This window comes from Amphiprion ocellaris, chromosome 8 (assembly GCF_022539595.1).
Source record: "Amphiprion ocellaris isolate individual 3 ecotype Okinawa chromosome 8, ASM2253959v1, whole genome shotgun sequence".
Lineage (NCBI taxonomy): Eukaryota > Metazoa > Chordata > Actinopteri > Pomacentridae > Amphiprion > Amphiprion ocellaris.
This window is the reverse complement of record NC_072773.1, coordinates 15796464-15814874: the sequence shown is the minus strand read 5'-3', so window position 1 is coordinate 15814874 and position 18411 is coordinate 15796464. Positions and strand designations below refer to the sequence as shown.

Here is an 18411-nt window from a genome sequence, read left to right as displayed (position 1 = left end):
AACATGATAAAAAAAAATTTTAAAAAACAAAGCATTGACTGCAATGAAGACCGGTGCCACGTGCAGTGCAGCACCGGATCATTTCCTGTCGTTGTCTCCAGTCTCAAGAGATGTGGTATGACTGAGCCGATGGAACAGCCTGCTATTCCCCTAGCCGTCCCCCAGAGTGAGGACATGGTCCCCTGCTGCCCTCTTGGAGAGAGGGCGTGGACCTTTCCCCCCCAGACTGCCCCGATCGGCCGGCCTGCTCCCCGAGGAGGAACCGGCATCAATCCTGGCCGCCACAGCCGCGCTCCCCCCTGTTGCCTAGCGCCAGCGTGCACCTCACCCCCTCGACTGCCGCCCTCGGGAGCCCGCCTTCCTCCCTCTCACAAGTTGTGACTTTCTGGACTCGTTGTCATCGTTTGTTAGAGTGTGTATTTTTGTAAAATAAAAACCCTGTTTACTCCAGTCTGCCTGCCATCTGCTCTGTGCCGCTCTCATTTGGGTTCAATTTTGTCCCCAAACCGTAACAGAATGATCCAGCCAGACAAGAACCCAGAGCAGCCCGGAACTCCTGCCAACCCACCTGGAGAATCTGTTAGACCGCCCAGAGCCGCTGCTCTTAGATCGGCAGACTTATGAGTCAACCTGCTGGCATGGATGGGCAGGCTAGTAGACAGGGTGATGGATCGATCTGCAGCTGGTACTCCACAGCCACCGCCACAGCCGGGAACGGGCAGTCTCCCTCCGGCTGTTTCTGGTTCTGTGGGGGCTGGCCAGAGCCCCCCAGTATCACAGGAATCTTTTTTCCCAATTCCCGAGGAGGTTGACGCTGCCTCACCTGATCCCGAGGGGGTTGACGCTGCCTCACCTGATCCCAAGGGGGTTGACGCCACCTGCTCGCCCGCCGGAGAGGTCCCTCGTCCTCTGTCGCCGGCCTCCTGCTAGACCACTGATGTGGTCCCGCCTCTGTTGGCCGGCCGGCTAGCTTGACTGAGCTTTTGTGTTTGGAATTGTTTGTGGCGTGTGTGGAGCCGCCCCCCAATGTGGGACACTTTTTGTTTCGGTTTTTCAATAAATGTTTTAACATGTTAACATGATTCCACATATTCTCTCGTGTGCTAGTCAGAAGCTGAAGCTGTAGTTATTGAGGCTTAATGCTGTGGTATATAATAAACTGGTGTCTTGACAAGCTGCCATCCTGTCTCTGAGCAGAATGAGAACGAAATCATGGACATTAAATCGAAGTGTCCACAAGGTTCGCTGTCAGAAATGTCAGCACTGTCTGAAAAATCGAGGGAGGGAGAGAGATGAAGACAAGTGAGAAGGAGAAGATGATTTGAAGGCAGAAATGAGAACTGATTATCTACAGTCACGTCAGCTTTCCCATAAGGCAACAGTGTTCGACACGCCAGCACACTTTGCTTTTCTTTGATTCTGCTGGTTTCATTCAGCTGTGAAACTGCGCCGTCTTTGCTGTTCTGTTTGACCTCTGATTGTCCATGAGGAGGGATTTTCACCCAACAGTGAACAATACCTTTCTTGTATCAGTTGGTTTTGTTATCCCTTAGGTTTAAAACCTGCCTGGTGCTTCGTTTCTACCACCGCCTTTCCTCAGAGAACAGCGAGGCATCCACAGCAATTGCTATAAAACACACAAATTTCACAGCCCTATCAAGACAGTTATCACTATTTCTGCCCTTTCACACAGACTTTTACAGGGTTTTTGATCAATGGCTGCAGCGTGGCGGTAATGGAGCCGGGACTGCAGCTTCCATTTTTACTGGGGACACGCACACACCATAAATCGCACACACTCATGGCACTGAGAGATGCATCGGATAAAAGCTTCCAACAAATGGAATAATAGATCAACTTTTCTTTCAGCAGCTCCTATTCCCATTTGTTTCATGCAGCTTTAGCTCCAGTATTTATGCAGCTGGTGTGTGTGATGCCGTATCTGGTATAAACACAGTTTAAGGATTTATTTCAGAACAAAGACACTGCATTTATGTTTCTCCTATAGCCTGAATCTCAAACATGAAAAAAGTTACTTCTGACTTTAGAAAAAAATAGATGCATACTTAACATTTCAGAATAATAGAGACTAAACCTGCTCAATGACTACTTTGTTAAAGATAAAAGGTTTCAAAGTAGAAACCCTCTTTTCTTGAATACGGTAATAATTAAAGAGTATCAGCCTCTGCTATGGCTAAAGCTTTCTCCATCTTCCTCCTGCACTTTAAAGCATCATTGCTATCACTTAGACTGTAAGTCTGATTGATTTCTTGGCCTTGCAAACAGCCTCAGGATTTTAAAAAATCACATTTTCTAATCTCCGCTCCTGTCAAGGTTATGATTAAAACATGAAGTCCAACTAATGGCAGATATCCCAGGAGCACATTACCTCTAAAGTGTAATCAATCACTGTTTAGGCCATTTGTGGGGTTTCTTTTGACAAATTGGCTGTCAAGCATTCGTATGTATTGGGGATTTCTCCTTCTGGTCTACTGCTGCAAGACTCGGAGCAAGTTGTTGTTTCACCAGGCTGACGAAGCAAGAAAGTATTAAACTGTGGCTGTAGGCAGTTCAATACTTTATACTGCTTCGATTCAAAATGTCTACTTTTCAGCAACTGCTAAAACGGCAGCAGTGTTTAATTTGATCATCACAATTGTTTCAAACTGACCACTTTAACAGATTTCTCACAAGCCATGCAAAACTTTAACGCTCTGAACCCCAAGCAGTTTGTGGTGGTGTTGTGCTCCAGCCACATTTTTACACACCGAAACTTCATTTTTACTCCTCCAAGGAACGCAGCAGAATTATGTGATGATTGGCGTACATTTGTCTGTCTGTCTGTCTGTTAGCAACATTACTCAAAAAGGATTAACGGATTTGGATGAAATTTTCAGGGAAGGTCAGAAATGACGCAGGGACCACCTGATTAGATTTTGGCAGTGATGCAGCTTATAGTCTGGATCCAGTCGCGGTGTTTCCGAGTCCCATCAATTCCCGCCGCCAGCTACATATTTAGGTCACATGATTTGGTATCTGTACATAACGTACACATGCATTACACACACCTGTGCTCAGCGCAAGGTCATTTTTCTTAAAAATTTCATTCATCAGAAATCCTACAATGACTGAGCGGTCTCGGCGGAGTACTGCACTTTCTGAGTGCAAAATGGCCAACTTTTTTTTTTCCAGGTGACCATGGATGTTTCGTGTACCAGAAAAAATGGTCTCTACAAGCTATTACTTGCACTAATTACATTTTTAATTTGTTTCCATACTGTTCTCCCATCTTCTCTGTGTAAATACAGCCTGCAGTTCATCAAAATATTCAAATATTTGTCAAAGAATAGTTGGTTACAAAAAAGATGGTTTTACACAGAGTTGCATTCAAATGGTAGATTCTTGCACATGTAGAATAAATTGACTTTAAAGTAACTTTATAGATACGCAAACATCACAATTCCAGACTTAGATTTGATTAATCCCAACCTAACAGCATGTAGGAGATGAGTAGGTAGAGGACCATCTGAAACTTTGCTTTACAGTTTCACGCTGCGATATAGGTTTCTTTTTCATATTTTTAAAAATAAAAAACACAAGATACCTTTGAAACCCACTGGCAAGTTCTGGAGTTCAGATGATTAATCTTTACATTTGAATCACATGGTAAAAAGAAAGAAGAGTCAAACATGAAAGCAGCAATGTAAAATTTTTAAAAGAGTGATACTGTCTCCAGGGATGCACAGTGGCTTGGTGGTTAGCACTTTCACCTTGCAGATCCCCAGTTTGCATCCCAGGATCTTTCTGCATGAAGTTTGCTCTCTGCTGTACCTCATCATGTCATACTGTAGACGTTTTTTTTTTCTTTCCTTGCGTTTATGTGCTTGTCTTCTGTTATTAATATTTCTGCCTAATCCCCAATGGTAATTTGCATTTTTAATAAACACATTATCATTCAGAATGGACACATGCTTTAGTATGCATAGCAGACTTTAATGCCACTTAAATGTGCAAAATATAAATAAATGTTTATTTTTAGCAATGTGCTTCCTTCACATCTGAATGCTGATATCATTTTCCTCTCCTCTGCATGCAGAATTGGCAGCCACTCAAAGCTGCCGTGCTGATAGCGAACAAGTTCATTGCAAATCAATCCAGGACTTAATCGGGCTGCGTTTATGGCAGAGATGCAAGAATTATGAAACCCCACACTGTAAAAAATGTCCTGAAAAAAACTGGCAAGTGTGTTCACCAGTGATTTACTGCATTTTGACAGTGTTACTGTCATGATTTATTTAAATAGTTAATTACAGTAAAAAAAAAATATTGCTGCATTCTGTCGAATGTGAGGTTTCTAGTAAAATACTGGCTGTGGTTGCCAATGTTTTGCAGTGTTTTTACAGTTACAATTTCAATTTACTGTAGCAGTTCATAATCGATTATAATTCTTGTTTATTGTTTAATAGTGTAACTAGACATTTGAATATTATACAACATTTTTATAGTACTGCTAGCGTTATCTGTAGGATGTAATTTTTTTTTTAAAAATATTCCAAAATGAGATCTACCAACTCTATTTGATTTTTTAAAATTAATTTAGCACTAAAATGCCTAATTTTTGCATAGAATTATAGAGCTCTTTTGACCAATACTGGGGATATTACTCAATGCAAATTTTGTATATTTGGACAATTTAGCATCTTGTCTGACTTTCTGCCAACAGTTTACGTGCAAAGGATTTTCAAGCCAAGGTCCCTAATTGCCTAAATGGGGAAAAGGTCTCTGCAGTTTATTTATAAATATCTGTAATTATGTGATATATTGTCTCATTAACTTTTGAGCAGTTACTCAAGGAACCATTTCTAACCCAAAAGGTTTCTCCACAGTGACGATGGTGAGGAACCCCAAAAGGTTCCTCAAGACTCTTTTACTTTTAAGAATGTTTTTTTTTTCGAACAATATATTTCCTTCATTTGTCTTCTTCTATTACTCTTTTTCACATCCAGGTGTTGAGTGCATTGTGGGTTTACCTGAACCAAGGAGTCACTGGGATCCTGTCTTTGGCACCTGTGTCTTCCTCTTCTCCTTCCTCATCCCCGTAGCTATCATCAGTATCTGCTACAGCCTGATGGTCAAACGCCTGCGCAGTGTTCGCATCCTGTCCGGCTCCAAGGAAAAGGACCGCAACCTGCGGCGCATCACCAGGATGGTTCTGGTGGTGGTGGCGGCTTTCGTTGTCTGTTGGACCCCCATCCAGATCATGGTCCTGGCTCAGTCTCTGGGCTTCAACCTGAGCAGTTTGTTCACGCTGGTCCTGATGCACTTCTGCATTGCGCTGGGCTACGTCAACAGCAGCTTGAATCCTGTGCTTTATGCCTTCCTGGATGAAAACTTCAAGCGCTGCTTCCGCGAGTTCTGCCATCCATCTCCGTTCCGCCTTGATACCCAGCAGTCGGGCAGGATGAGGAGCATCGCCAGGGAGGTGGCAGCTGCCTACAGCTGCAAGGCCGGGGATGGCGGGGGGCCTGGCGGTGGGACGCCTAATCCAGCATGACTAGGCGTGGAGCTCCCCTTGGTGGGGGTAGACCCCCCACAGAGGGGAGAGACCCATGGGACAGGGAACTCCAATACAGAATTGACTCAGATTACAGCTCTCTAGCGGCACGAACCCTCCCGCCCCCCAATGAGAAGACTGGCCTGGGGCGGGGGGGAGGGAGATGAGGAGGATGGGGTCGAAAGGAAAAGAATTTAGGGAATGAGTCACGGCACCTGTAGGTTTAAATGGGTGCGGGGAAGTTAGATCTATTGGAAGCTTTGTTAGGAAGGACGGTGGATATCTGCGTAGGAGATGCCTGATATGGACGTAACTGAGTCCTAGATTGGAAGGACTATGGCTTTAACTCCACAAGGTGGGACAAAGTGATAAAATGTTTTGGAGCAGAGTTAAGTGAGTTTTAGGCAAACCTCAAGAATACTTGCTTAAGGCTTCAGTTATCTTGAGTGTTGTTAGACATTTATTTTAGTTCCAAAAGCAACAGCCTCATGAACAGAAATTGGATCTGCCAACTGAGGTTGGGAGACACTTGCTGCCTCTCTCGGTAGCTGCCTGACTTTCTACTTGGCTATGAGAAGGCATGAGTTGGAGTGCAAATTCAGAGTAAGTGTATGAACAGCATGGGATTAATAGAAGGAGCTACAGATACCAAATCTGCAAAACCACCTTGCATTACTTGCTTGTAGGAGGAATACAAACAACATTTGAAGTGCAGATTGTGGTTATCCCGGAATAACGACCATGGACATTGCAAAGTGTGAAATGGAGAATAAACACTTTCACTACAGTTTCTAAACTTTCAGTCGTAAGTGGTTGGAAGTGGTGGATAAAGAAGTCTGGTATCCTATGCTGGTCGCAGTAGGAGGCTGTTATTGAGAGGGTTTTACTGAAACAAAATGCGTCGACATGATCGTATTATGCTGCTGAGCCCGTGACGCTTGACTTTAATCGGCACGCAAAGTGTAATGTGACGTTTATGTGGACAACAAGTTGGATGTAATATCTGCAAGGAAAAGTACAATTTGCAGCAAGCTACTCTTGAACAATATTTCTTAAACTGTGTCTATGGACCCAGAGCGGGTCACATGAATGTTATTTCTCATAGAAGATGCATTTCTCAGTGTGTCCTGAAACAAATTAAGCCTAAGAAATCCTGTCCTGAAACAAATTTCTTAGAGTTTCTGTGATTTCTGAGAACTTTCTATGAACACCTGTGGGAGCACGGGCAGTGTTTGGGGTGGGATATGGGGAGACCTTACAGGACAGCAAAAAACAAAGAGATTTAGTATTTGGAGAAAAAAACACAAGGTGTATGGACCTTTTTTCTTGCTGTTTTGTAGGACACAAAATGAATGACAGTGCCTGTTTGTGCTGTTTGTGGCGGGTCCACACATAAAGTTAGCCTGTAGGGATGTATACGTATCAAATTTGCAGTTAAGACTTGAAGTCTGTCTCAAACAACTTTAACGTGACCTGGGTAAAAGCAATGCTTTCACAAAAGCTGCTCCAAGCACTTAAATCTTCAAGTATAACAAAACATTCAATTACAATGATTGCTCACATAAAAAAAATAAATAAAAATCTATAAACAAGGACAAACACTGAAAACCATAAACCACTTTACCAGATGATAACTTTTTAAGACAATGTGTGTATGTTTAAAAATTAATACAAAGAAATATAACACAATCTTCCTTCTCTAGTCTCATTTAAAAATTAGAACTACAATTGACCAACATAGCTGCAGCTTGTTGAAAAAAAGAAAATCTAGACCTTCATAACTGCTTGAAGTTACTGATTATGGTTTCCCATCATATGGAGTTTGCTTATTGATTCTGACTCCTATAAAATTCTCGTTTTGATTATGTTGATGTGGTAGAAACCAAAAGATTGCAACTTTTGACTATCAAATAGAACCCAAGTTTAAGTTTCAAGGCTGGAAAATTGCAGGGCTCACGTTTAAGGAAGGAACTTTGGGCATTTTTTTTTTTCTAAATTCAAACTACTTCCCTATACATTTGACAGAACTGACCTGCAACTAAAGTAAGATGTCAGTTTTAATGTCAGTGCTATCCATTGCAATCACCAAAACAAATGTTTGCGCTGGGGGTGTAGAGTTGCATGATCTGAGGAGGACCATTAAAACTGTTACCCCCTGCTGTAAAGGAATAAATTAATTAATTGAAAATTAAAAAATAATAAGAATCTATGGAAAAACAACTGGGTGGAAAGACAGTGCTATCTCAGAGGTCCTCTTATGATCCAGTTTCCAGTGGTTTATCATGGTTTATCAATTTGGATACCAGCAGAGTGGCACTGACAGAGGTAATATAATAACACATGTTTTAAAAATGACTCATCTGGATTTGCTGTTTTTGTATTTTTGTTTGTTTTTTGTTTTTTTTACCCAGGTCAGGTTTGAGGATTCTGAGGTGAAGCTGACCTGTTAAGGAGTTGAAGCTGGGTTTAGGAGAGTTCTGGTGAAGTCGGGGTTTTAGAAACGTTGAGGTGGGGCACTTACAGCGGGAGGGGTTGGGTCTGGGTGTTACCTGAGGAGTAATTTTGACTCCCAGCACCACAGTGGCAAAGCAGGAGGATGGGGTCACAGTGCTCTGACCCCACTCCAAGGGACAAAGGGGCTCTCTCTCTTCTTAGTGTCTTAAAGTGGAAATCAACCCTGAAACAGAAATCGCATCAAATATTCTCATTCTGGACGGTTGTGGGAATCCTACTGACAGCATTACACTGGATACAGTCTGTCAGTGTGGAGGTTTGGGCCACAAAAATAGGACGACTATGAAATAAAAGTTATCGCCCAGTGGTTGTAGGCCTCTGTCAAACAGTTAAGTGGCAGTTTACATCCTTGTTGGTTGAGAATTCTACCTTTTGGATATAAAACGTCATTACTAAATCATTTTTATTCTATTTACTGGACATTTGAGTGAAATTTATGGCCAACATGTGTTTGATGAGGTCAATTTTTTATTACTCTTTTTTCCAGGAAACCTAAGTGCAGTTTCTGACTCCCAGATTTATCTAAACATTTATAAATCAGTTTTTGTTCTCATTTGAACAACATTACAACTTTATTTTTACATTTATGCAGTAATATAGTGTCACATGTCATCATTTGGGTGTAGTTTCAGTGAGACAGTTACAGCAACTGTCCAGGATTTAGGTATTTACATGTGTATTCTGTTTTAGGGTTGGTATCCCCTTTAGTTTTATAAATGTGTCTCTTCATATAATTTGGATAAGTTTAATTGGTTAAGATGTCATTATTGTAGATTCCAAACACGTGTTTTTCTTTCTCTCATGTTTTTTTTTTTGTTTGTTTTTTTTTACAGCAGAATGAGTGTCCGGATAGCAAATGGCTAATTTTTGCTGTCACATAAGATTAAGGTTTGCTGTTAAATGTCTTATTTGTATAAACCAGTTTGTTTGCTGCAGCTTCTCTTTGCAGCACATAGAAATCTTTATTGTGCATTTTCCTTATTTTCTCTTTTTTTTTCTTTTTCTTTGAGAGGAACAATTCTATAAACTTACATTGCCTTAAATATCAAGTGAAGTCTGTTACTGAAGCTCGCTCTCTGGCTGGATAAAATGTGCTCTAGTTTTTAATGGTGCTTTGCTGTTAGTTTATACTAGTCCAGACCTGTATTCATAAACCCTCTGAGGACAGTAGTCAAACGGCCAGAGAACACTTCTGTTTTGAACTTGTGTTTCCTAAAATATGTCTTTAATCGTAGGCTAAAAATTGGAACAGTTTTGGTAATTAACTCATTTTCATTATGTGGGTTTTTTTTTTTGTTTTTTTTTTAATGCTATCTCCCCCATAACTTTTGTACAATAAAGCTTCAAGCCAGTCATTTGATTCTGACTTTGGGACTTGCAAAAGTAACCCACATGCTATACAACATAATAAAAGAAATACTGGATATGTAAATCTAAAAACTATGGTGGACGTAAACTGGTTTGACATTTTTTGTTCAGTTTTGCAATATGACTTGCAATCTCCGATAGTATTATGGTCCCATCATAGCTTAAGTCTCAGTTGAGGTAATAATGGTAATCCTCAGATTTATGTCATTAGATTTAAATGTCAAAAAATGTCAACATTCACAGTTTAATACATTGCATATATTGTTGTGATCATGTGTTGAGAAAGTGTGTGTTTGTTTGTTTTTCATTCGCTATGTTTCCAACCTGTCTCCCAAAAATTATGCTCCTATATAACTAAACTGCATTCTCAATTACAGTTCAGGTACTTTCTGGTTTTCAGCCACCCAAACATACTTTATACACAGTAGATGGGGCTGTCACCTTGGTAACACAGAAAATAAAGGAGAAGCTTCAAACATGCTTTTAAAACGGCATATTTTAAACCTAAACAGTGCTACTTATTTTTAGTTTTGAGGCTTATACTTAACCAAGCTTCTAACAAGTAGTTATCATTGTGAAAATGTCAACAAAGTGTGATAGTTTGGCTCCGAGCAGGATGCAAATGCTGGTCTCTTGAGTGAAAGTCCTGTTGCCGACTTATGCCACTGTCCAACCCTTCTGAGTCCATACAAGGCCTTTTGTGTTACAGTGTTACCTTGGGGGGACAGAACACTTTTCTGTCAAAAAGTAATTGAGAATGCAATTTAAATGTGTAGGAGCAAAATTTTGGGGAGATACACTACAGTTCAAAAGTTTGGGGTCACTGAGAAATATCCTTATTTTTCAAAGAAAAGCAGTTTTTTTTTCAATGAAGATGACATTAAATCAATCAAAAATACAGTTTAGATATTGTTAATGTGGTAAACGACAATTCCAGCTGGAAACGGTTGATTTTTAATGGAATATCTACATAGGGGTACAGAGGAACATTTCCAGCAACCATCACTCCAGTGTACATTGTGTTGGCTAATCACGTTGAAAGGCTAATTGATGATTATAAAATCCTTTGTTAGCACATGAATAAAGTGTGAGTTTTCATGGAAAACATGAAATTGTGTGGGTGACCCCAAACTTTTGAACGGTAGTGTAGGTTCAGATGTCTCTTCTATTTAATATAAAATAACCATCTCAGTCACATTCTAAATAAATCCAAGCACCAATCAGAATATAGGAACTGGGTTGTTTTGTGGCCTCCCTGATCATTAGTTTAATAATTCTGGAGCCCGTGTCTGGTAACAGTTATCAAAACAGTACAAGTTCCAAGTTACCATGGCAACAGAACTGTAATGATGCAAATCTAGCTATAGGTTTAGCAGGTCAGAAAAACTCCAATCCTCTCCAATATTGTTTTTTTGTTGTTGTTGTTGTTTGGTTGGTTGGGTTTCTTTGCTTGTTTTTATTCAACATGCATTATCATTTAAAATGACTCACCAAGTTTTCATAGCTTAAAGTGGATTTAGTTCCAAACAATCAACAGAGTGAAATCTGGGATTTGAAAGGTGCTTGGTTTTCTTAAAGTTATGTAGTCTGGCAACTAGCTACAAGAATATTACCACTATTAACTACTGTAAGTATTTCTGGGCTCACATATTAGCCGTAGCTTGTAATAATTAAGTCTCTGATTTGGTTGGAGGTAGTTTTATGAATACTGGTCTTCTTTTGTACAACCTAGCAGACTTTGTGTAGGACAAAATGCCGGAGCATCAAGGACAGTGGCTTCGACATGATTCATCTTTATGAAGACGTGCTACAACGCAGCTGTGAGGCGCTTCGTGCTTAAATGTCACTGTTAAAACTGAAGATGCAACAATATTTTGTGTAACTGCTTTTTTTTTTTGTAGCACAGAAGTACATAGAGAGGACTCCAAGAGGGCAAAACCCTTCTGTTTAACAAGACAGAGTCAGCATTAATTACACCGTCTGTTAGCTCTGTATAGACATTTTGTTTGAATATTACAATTATGTAAAAGTATAAGACATGATCTGATCATCGTTTAACATCTGACCTCTTTCTCTTGTTGTTCTTGGTGTAAAAATAGAATCTATTTCTCACCAACTGTAATGGTACGTATTGTTACCTCCTCGTGGCAGAATGCAGGGGAATTACTTTCATTCGTTTACATTTTACAGACCACATGAATGTCAAATGAAAAACTTGTTGAAAATCCAAATCTAAGAAAGAAAAAAAAACATTCAATGTTGATGTTGTTGTTATTACTATTATTACTATCAAAAGAGAAAAAAACTGTGTTACATTAGTGTTTCTGTTTTATTTCTTTGGGGGGGGGTTGTTTTCTTATGCGCGGGAGGCTGTCTGGTATATATCTATGTATTACTTGTGGACTGCATTTTGCTCACTGCCTCAGTCATGAATTGAAACAGTTCTTCACGTTTGAAAATCCAATAATTTACTCCCCAGCACAAGTTGCTGCTATCGATGCACCATTTTCTGAAACTTTGTTTTTCCAGCTACAAATCTACTGACACAAAATAGATGTGATGCAAAGCTTTGGGATTCAGGACTAGGTAAGAAGATCAGATTAATCCAATCATATCTTTTAAGTATGACTAATGTTATAATCAGATATAAGGCTACTATTTGAAATGGGTTTTAAATAGTAGGTGTCAGTGGAGCTGTTTATATCCCATGACTCTGGCTGTAGCTCTGTAAATTTACTAGTTCTGGTTCTGCATATGGCAGACTGAACTACCATGCTAGCTGGCTTGTTGTCAATGCATAAAGAGTTTTTGCTGAAGCTTGAATTTTAAATTGTATATTTTTCTCTGCTTATGAAATGAATAAATAAATGATCATCATGTATGACTTGCAGTTTTGACTTTTTTCTTTTTCTTTATTTTTTTAGATGCAAGAAATCCAATGGAGGGTTCTTGAATGGGCTGCAAGGTGGCTTAGTGGTTAGCACTGTTGCCTTGCAGCTAGAAGATCCCTGGTTCGCATCCCGGCCTGGGATCTTTCTGTGCTGATTTGCATGTTCTCCCCGTGCTTGCATGGCACAGGGTAAACACCTGTGACAGACTGGTGACCTCACCAGGGTATCCTCTGCTTTCACCCTAAGTCAGCTGGGATCGACTCCAGCCCCCCGTGACCCAATGAGGATTAAGTGATGTATAGATAATGGATGGGTTCTTGATTAACTTTTTCATCAAATACTTCCCCTTCAAAAATGATGGAATTTCTTAGTTTTTATTTAGGTTTTCCCATACATTTTGGTTTAGGCAACACAGTCCTACCCAGTAATATTAAATCCATTACAATAGGTCTTCAGTTTACAATGTCCTCGACCTACAGCGTTTCCTGGTTACGTTGTCAACCGCCATAAATTTATTTAGAAAGTCTTGTTCCATCATTCCGACATATGCCGTTTGCAACGTAACAAATTCCGCGTGGGAACTAGTTGGTGAGCGGAGCGGATGAATACGTTGTCACACAGCACTATACAAGGAAGACGGCTTTGTTTACATTTGCCAGTAGTATGCCACATTGGATTGTGCTACATTAGCTTTCTTTCGTTTGTGTTGTTGTTTTTTTTGAAAACCTTTTGGCCTTCATTATGGCTCCCAAGCATAAGTCAGACTCTTCTGATGGCAGTGCTTCACAGAAAAGGAAAGCCATCTCTATGGAAGTGAATTTAGATATAATAAAATGCTCAGAAAAGGGTGATGTACATCTGTTGGTTCCTACTTACGGCAAAAATCACATTACATCGCGCCGTAGGAATGGAATTCCAAAGCCTACATGTGATTCAAAATGAAGAGATAATATCTGCAAAGACTGACAAAGATTGTTCAAGCACTTTAGTCAACCACAAACTCAAAGCTAGTTAACTTGCTAATGTGCTAAACAGTCGTCTATAAAAATATAGTGTTTTGTATACAAACATAATTGCATTTATGATGGCTCTGTACTTTTTTAAAGTCTTCCAGTCATTCCCTCACTATATGATAGCCCACTAGTGTGTAGAGCAGGACACTGAAGCTGAAGCAGCTAATTGGAATTTCCCCCAGTATCGTTTTATTTTTGCTTTTTTCATTTAAATGTGGTTCTTTTCCTGCTGCGGCATGTCAAAATGTCATCCGTAAAAGAGGCCTGTATTTTCCTCTTGGCAACTAATCCCTTCTTTATTTTCCCAGCTGTTTGGCTATTCTGGTGTGTATGTAATACTTATCAGCTAACACCTGTATGAGCACATTTCTGGACTGACGAAGTGTGACAAGTGTTGGTAATGACAAATCCGCACACTGCATGCTGAGGATTCCAAACAAGCTAGATTAAGAAGCCTGTACCTCATGCCAGCACTGACATTAATTACACTGGTTAAGTGTCACGGTTACTTTGAAGTTGCTCCATGTATAACTCTTACTCTCAGGATAATCAACTATGTGTGCCAGTGTCAGCAAACCTAAAACTCTTACACGCAATTTACATAAATTATGTTCTGTGGAAGACGCAGTGTGCACTTGAAAAACATTAGCTTGGTCTGGGTATTCAGCCACAGGTCCACAAATCTTTCAACAGATAATCCTGGCTTTCATCAAATGATTTTTATTATTCGGTTATTCCATCAGTGCATGTTTTCTTTAGTGTGCCTTGCAGGAATGTTTTGCAGAGAGCTCTTCTTTTCTTCTTTAGCAAATTCCTTGTTATCAAATGTTTTGACAGCGAGCTTTCAGTCGTTCATCAAAGTAGGCTGATAAATACACAAAGGACCAACAGCTAATCTGCTGCAGAAGTTCACGTGGGAGATTCAAATCAATCAAACCTATTTATTGCTATGGACAGTCCTCATAGAAACACATCAATCTTCATCACAAAAAGCAGAGTCCTGAGCATGTCTGTCCCATTCTTAATGCAGTACTGTCACTATGTTTTGACTAAACGCCAGCATTCTGCAGCTGACACAGCCTCCCACACTGTACAAAATCATGGCAGCATTGAACATGCACTAAAACAGGACTCAGATTAATTTCTATTTATTTTCTGTCAATCTGACAGCCTGTCTATAGAGCCTGTGTTACATGTATCTAAACAGTCATACTTTTTTACACACTTTACAAGCAGAGTGGAGATTTGTGCTATTTCACTGACTTCCAAAGTGCAAAGATATTCAAGCCTCCTGTAACACTTGCAGGATGAAATACGTCATTGTTTCAGTCGGGACAACAGTACCAGTAGTTCACTGAGCACGCAGGTTTACATCTCTTTTATGAAGCTGCGCTGTATAGGTAAAACAACTCAAACAAATATATTCCAACAAATGCTTAATATTTTTAGGTAAAGTTACATGTAAAAACTCAAACTTGAATTGATAAGAAATTAACAACTTGTTATTGGAATTATAATCATACATGTTTAATACTAGTAAGTTTACATTTTTCAAAGGCAAATTGATAAATTTGTGGATGGACAAAAAGCATACTTGATAGATCTTTAATGTAAGAAAAGAAAATCATTTAAAAAACATATTTATTATTATTTATTTAGCATTATAACATTAAATTGTCTATAGATCCTTCCTCAGGAAACTAAATTACTGGATTTACAGCAGAATGTTGAAATGTATTTTACATAATATAATATAATATAATATAATATAATATAATATAATATAATATAATATAATATAATATAATATAATATAATATAATATAATATAATATAATAACAATAAATGGGAATTTTATGTTGTATTATTAAGATTATTTTTATTACATCATTATTAATTCATGTTCATATATCATTTTATGATTTTCTATATGCAGATGTCCATATTAAACATTAAAAAGCCACAAGTGAACTTACGGCTAATAACTGTGTTTTTATGAGATGGTTACTTTCCATTACTTTCGAGTCATTTTTTGATGCTCCAGCTGCTAAAATATCCGTTTACTGCCTTTCAGATAGGACCTCCATTAAATGTCACCAATCCTGGAGAAAAGTGTTGCCTTAAGGTCAAACTCAAGGAGCAAATATCTCTTGATTTGTTTCATGATCTGCTAGCTTTGTATGCTCAGTCCATGGGTGGATACAAAGGAAATACTTGTAGCTAAAAAATCAGGCACACACATCTACTATGATATGAACACAAAAAATTATTGCATTTTGTCAACAAGACAAGACAGTCTTGCAACAATGTCAGTTACAAGCACAGCTTCAGACGTAAACGTAAACATGCACAAAGACAGTTAACAATGTTAACTAACTTAACTAAAAAAAAATCACTACAACATTATCAATGAAAGTTAGAAGGCATAGTTTACTGTCCTACCAGGTCACCACCACTCTACAGCTCAGTGGAAATTGTAGACCGCTGCTATTATGTGTGTCCTCTCTACATTGTCTGTGGCTCAAAAGTGGGAATCTAACAGCGGCATTCCCCGTCTGTGCTATCATTCGATACACTTTGGTCAACAGCAAGATATCATGGTCACTAATATCCAGATCAACAGAACGTTTTCTGGACATTAATGGTTCCCTGAGGAGAAACACTAATAATGACCGTTGTCCTTTGCTTAGAATCATTACAGTTTTCATCTTGATGAATGCTTCACTTCATAACAACACCACAATTATCAAGATTTACTGTGGATGTTCCCCTGAGGATTAATCGTGAAGATACAGCACAGACTTTCCCCTCTGGCAACATCATCAAGACAGCATCAAAAATATCCAGCCTATATAGACAGATCCTAAGAGGTTTAATAAAAACAACTGGACTTTTTCTTAAAGCTGAAGAGTTCCTTAAATCTAACTGACTGATTCATAGTCAGCAGTGACTCCAGATGTTACTCATGGCGGAACTCTATGGGATGAGATCTCAAAACAGTTAAACTGTTATAAATATTTGATAAATGGCATCGCAGACAACATCCTGGCTTCTTTCACTCCTCTCTCAAACCATCTGTCTTCTCTGTCCAGGATGTTGCCCTCAAAGGAGTGTCCCTTATCCTTCAGATGCAGGTGAACTGCTATTCTGAAGAGATGGCTGTCCTGCTGTTGCTGGGTCTGAAGTGCACTGATATGTTGCTTTTGGAGAAAATACACACCCTACATAATGGATGACAATGCAGTTTCGCTTGTGCTTTTCTTCTCTGTTTGATGTTGTGCTGCTTTTTCTAGATTTCCTCTTTGACTTCATAATGGCCCTGTTAGGTTAGAGACAGGTTTTAAGTGCTTTCTCTCATCCATCTGTGTTTGCAGGGATGTTTTCATCCTGCTGCTGTAAGCTTCTGATGACCCCCAGCTGATGTCCCAGTGGGTGGTGGGAATCAAACAGAAGGTTTCGGTTTGTTTTTGTAGGTTTTCTGTAAACTTCAATGTTGAGACTTCAGTTCTCCTCAATGTGCACAACACAGTTCAAAATAGGCAGTTTGTTTCCCTGACATCCTCCCTTGTGAACCTGATGTTGTTGTCCATCGAGCTAATATGTGCCGTGAAAGCTTCTACTTCTTTGGCTATAATTTTGACCCAGGTGTCACCCACATATCTGAACCACAAGCATTGTTTTTAAAACCTGGTAGTTTTGCAACCATCCAGACTTTGAACCATGTGAGTGTTGGGCTGTTAATGGACCATTAGCTATGGGTTTTTGGAGTGACAATATTGGACTCTGCAACAACTGAAAGAGCCTCTTGGATGAGAGGAGAAATGTCTTCAAGAAACAAAAAGACACACAGTTCCCTTCTTCTGAAACTGTTAGGACAACCATGACATGGATGATTGACAATCTACACAGAAATATAAGGACAGACTGAGGACTCCTTTTGTATTACACCAGCTACTCACCTCACAACAGCCACGACATGCTACAGTTTTAGAATGCTTTCAAGACCTTTGTGACAAAGGAAGATTAAGCTTTGACAGAGTTTCCAATACACAGACAACCATTTGTAGCCATTCATTATTAGTTTTAGTCTTTTTGTGGGATTAGTAGACAAGAACAAAAATACACATCAGTGTTCATCTCAACTAAAGACAGAGCCAAAGGTTCATTTGAAACTGACTTCGATCAAGGTCTTTGTTCCTCTTATCTTTCTGTATGTTTCATATTATTCAAAGAAGCTCTCTGTTTTCAAAGAAAGCGTTGAGTTTTATTGAATTTAGATACATATTTATTTAAAAATGTGATGAAACTATCAACCCTCTGTTAAAAAAAAAAAGAAAGAAAAAAACACTGACAGGTGAAGTGAATAGCACCGATTATCTTGTGATTATGTTGTTACAATAGCTCTTGTCAGATAGCGGCAAGTGAACAGTCAGTTCTTGAAGTTGATGTGTTTGAAGCAGGAAATATGTGAAAGCGGAAGAATCTTTGACAAGGACCAAACTGTGATGGCTAGATGACTGGATCTGAGCATCTCCAAAATGGTTTTGTGGAATGTTCCTGCTTGCAATGTTTAGTTCCTACAAAAAGTGGTCCAAGGAAGGACAACTGGTGAACCAGAGACAGAATCGTGGGTGCCCAAGAATCACTGATAGGAAGGCAAGGCTGGCCAGTGTGTTCCAAACCCACAGAGGAGCTACTGTAGTACAAGCTGCTGAAAACCGTAATGCTGATGAAAGAAAGGTGTGAGAACACATTGTGCATCACAGCTTGAAGCTGTACAGCTGCCGACCACTCAGAGGATCCATGCTGATACCTGTCCATCACTGTAAGCTTATTTTACATCATGTGCATGTCTGAGTGTGTCATTTAGTCAGAGAACAGATTGACAGCAGGAGGCAGTATGGAGAGAAAGGGAGCTGGTGGAGGCATTGTGATGCTCTGGGAAATGATCTGCTGGGAAACCTTTAGTTCTGACATTCACAGCAAAACTTTGACACTTACCCAAACATGCTGTAGATCCTGTATCAGGGTATTTCCTGATGGATTTTTCAGCAGGATAATGCTCCTTAC

At 39.5% G+C, this 18411-nt stretch overlaps 1 protein-coding gene across 1 annotated transcript in view; it reads left to right on the top strand.

Moving 5' to 3' along the window:
- The window catches only part of oprl1 (opiate receptor-like 1), a 106779-nt gene extending 94462 nt beyond the window's left edge, over window positions 1-12317 (top strand). Inside the window, exon 6 of the mRNA XM_023283104.3 lies at window positions 5007-12317. Within this exon, the coding sequence (XP_023138872.1) occupies window positions 5007-5554 (548 nt within the window). The 3' untranslated portion in view covers window positions 5555-12317. The remainder of the gene's footprint in view (window positions 1-5006) is intronic.
- Window positions 12318-18411: the final 6094 nt, after the last annotated feature.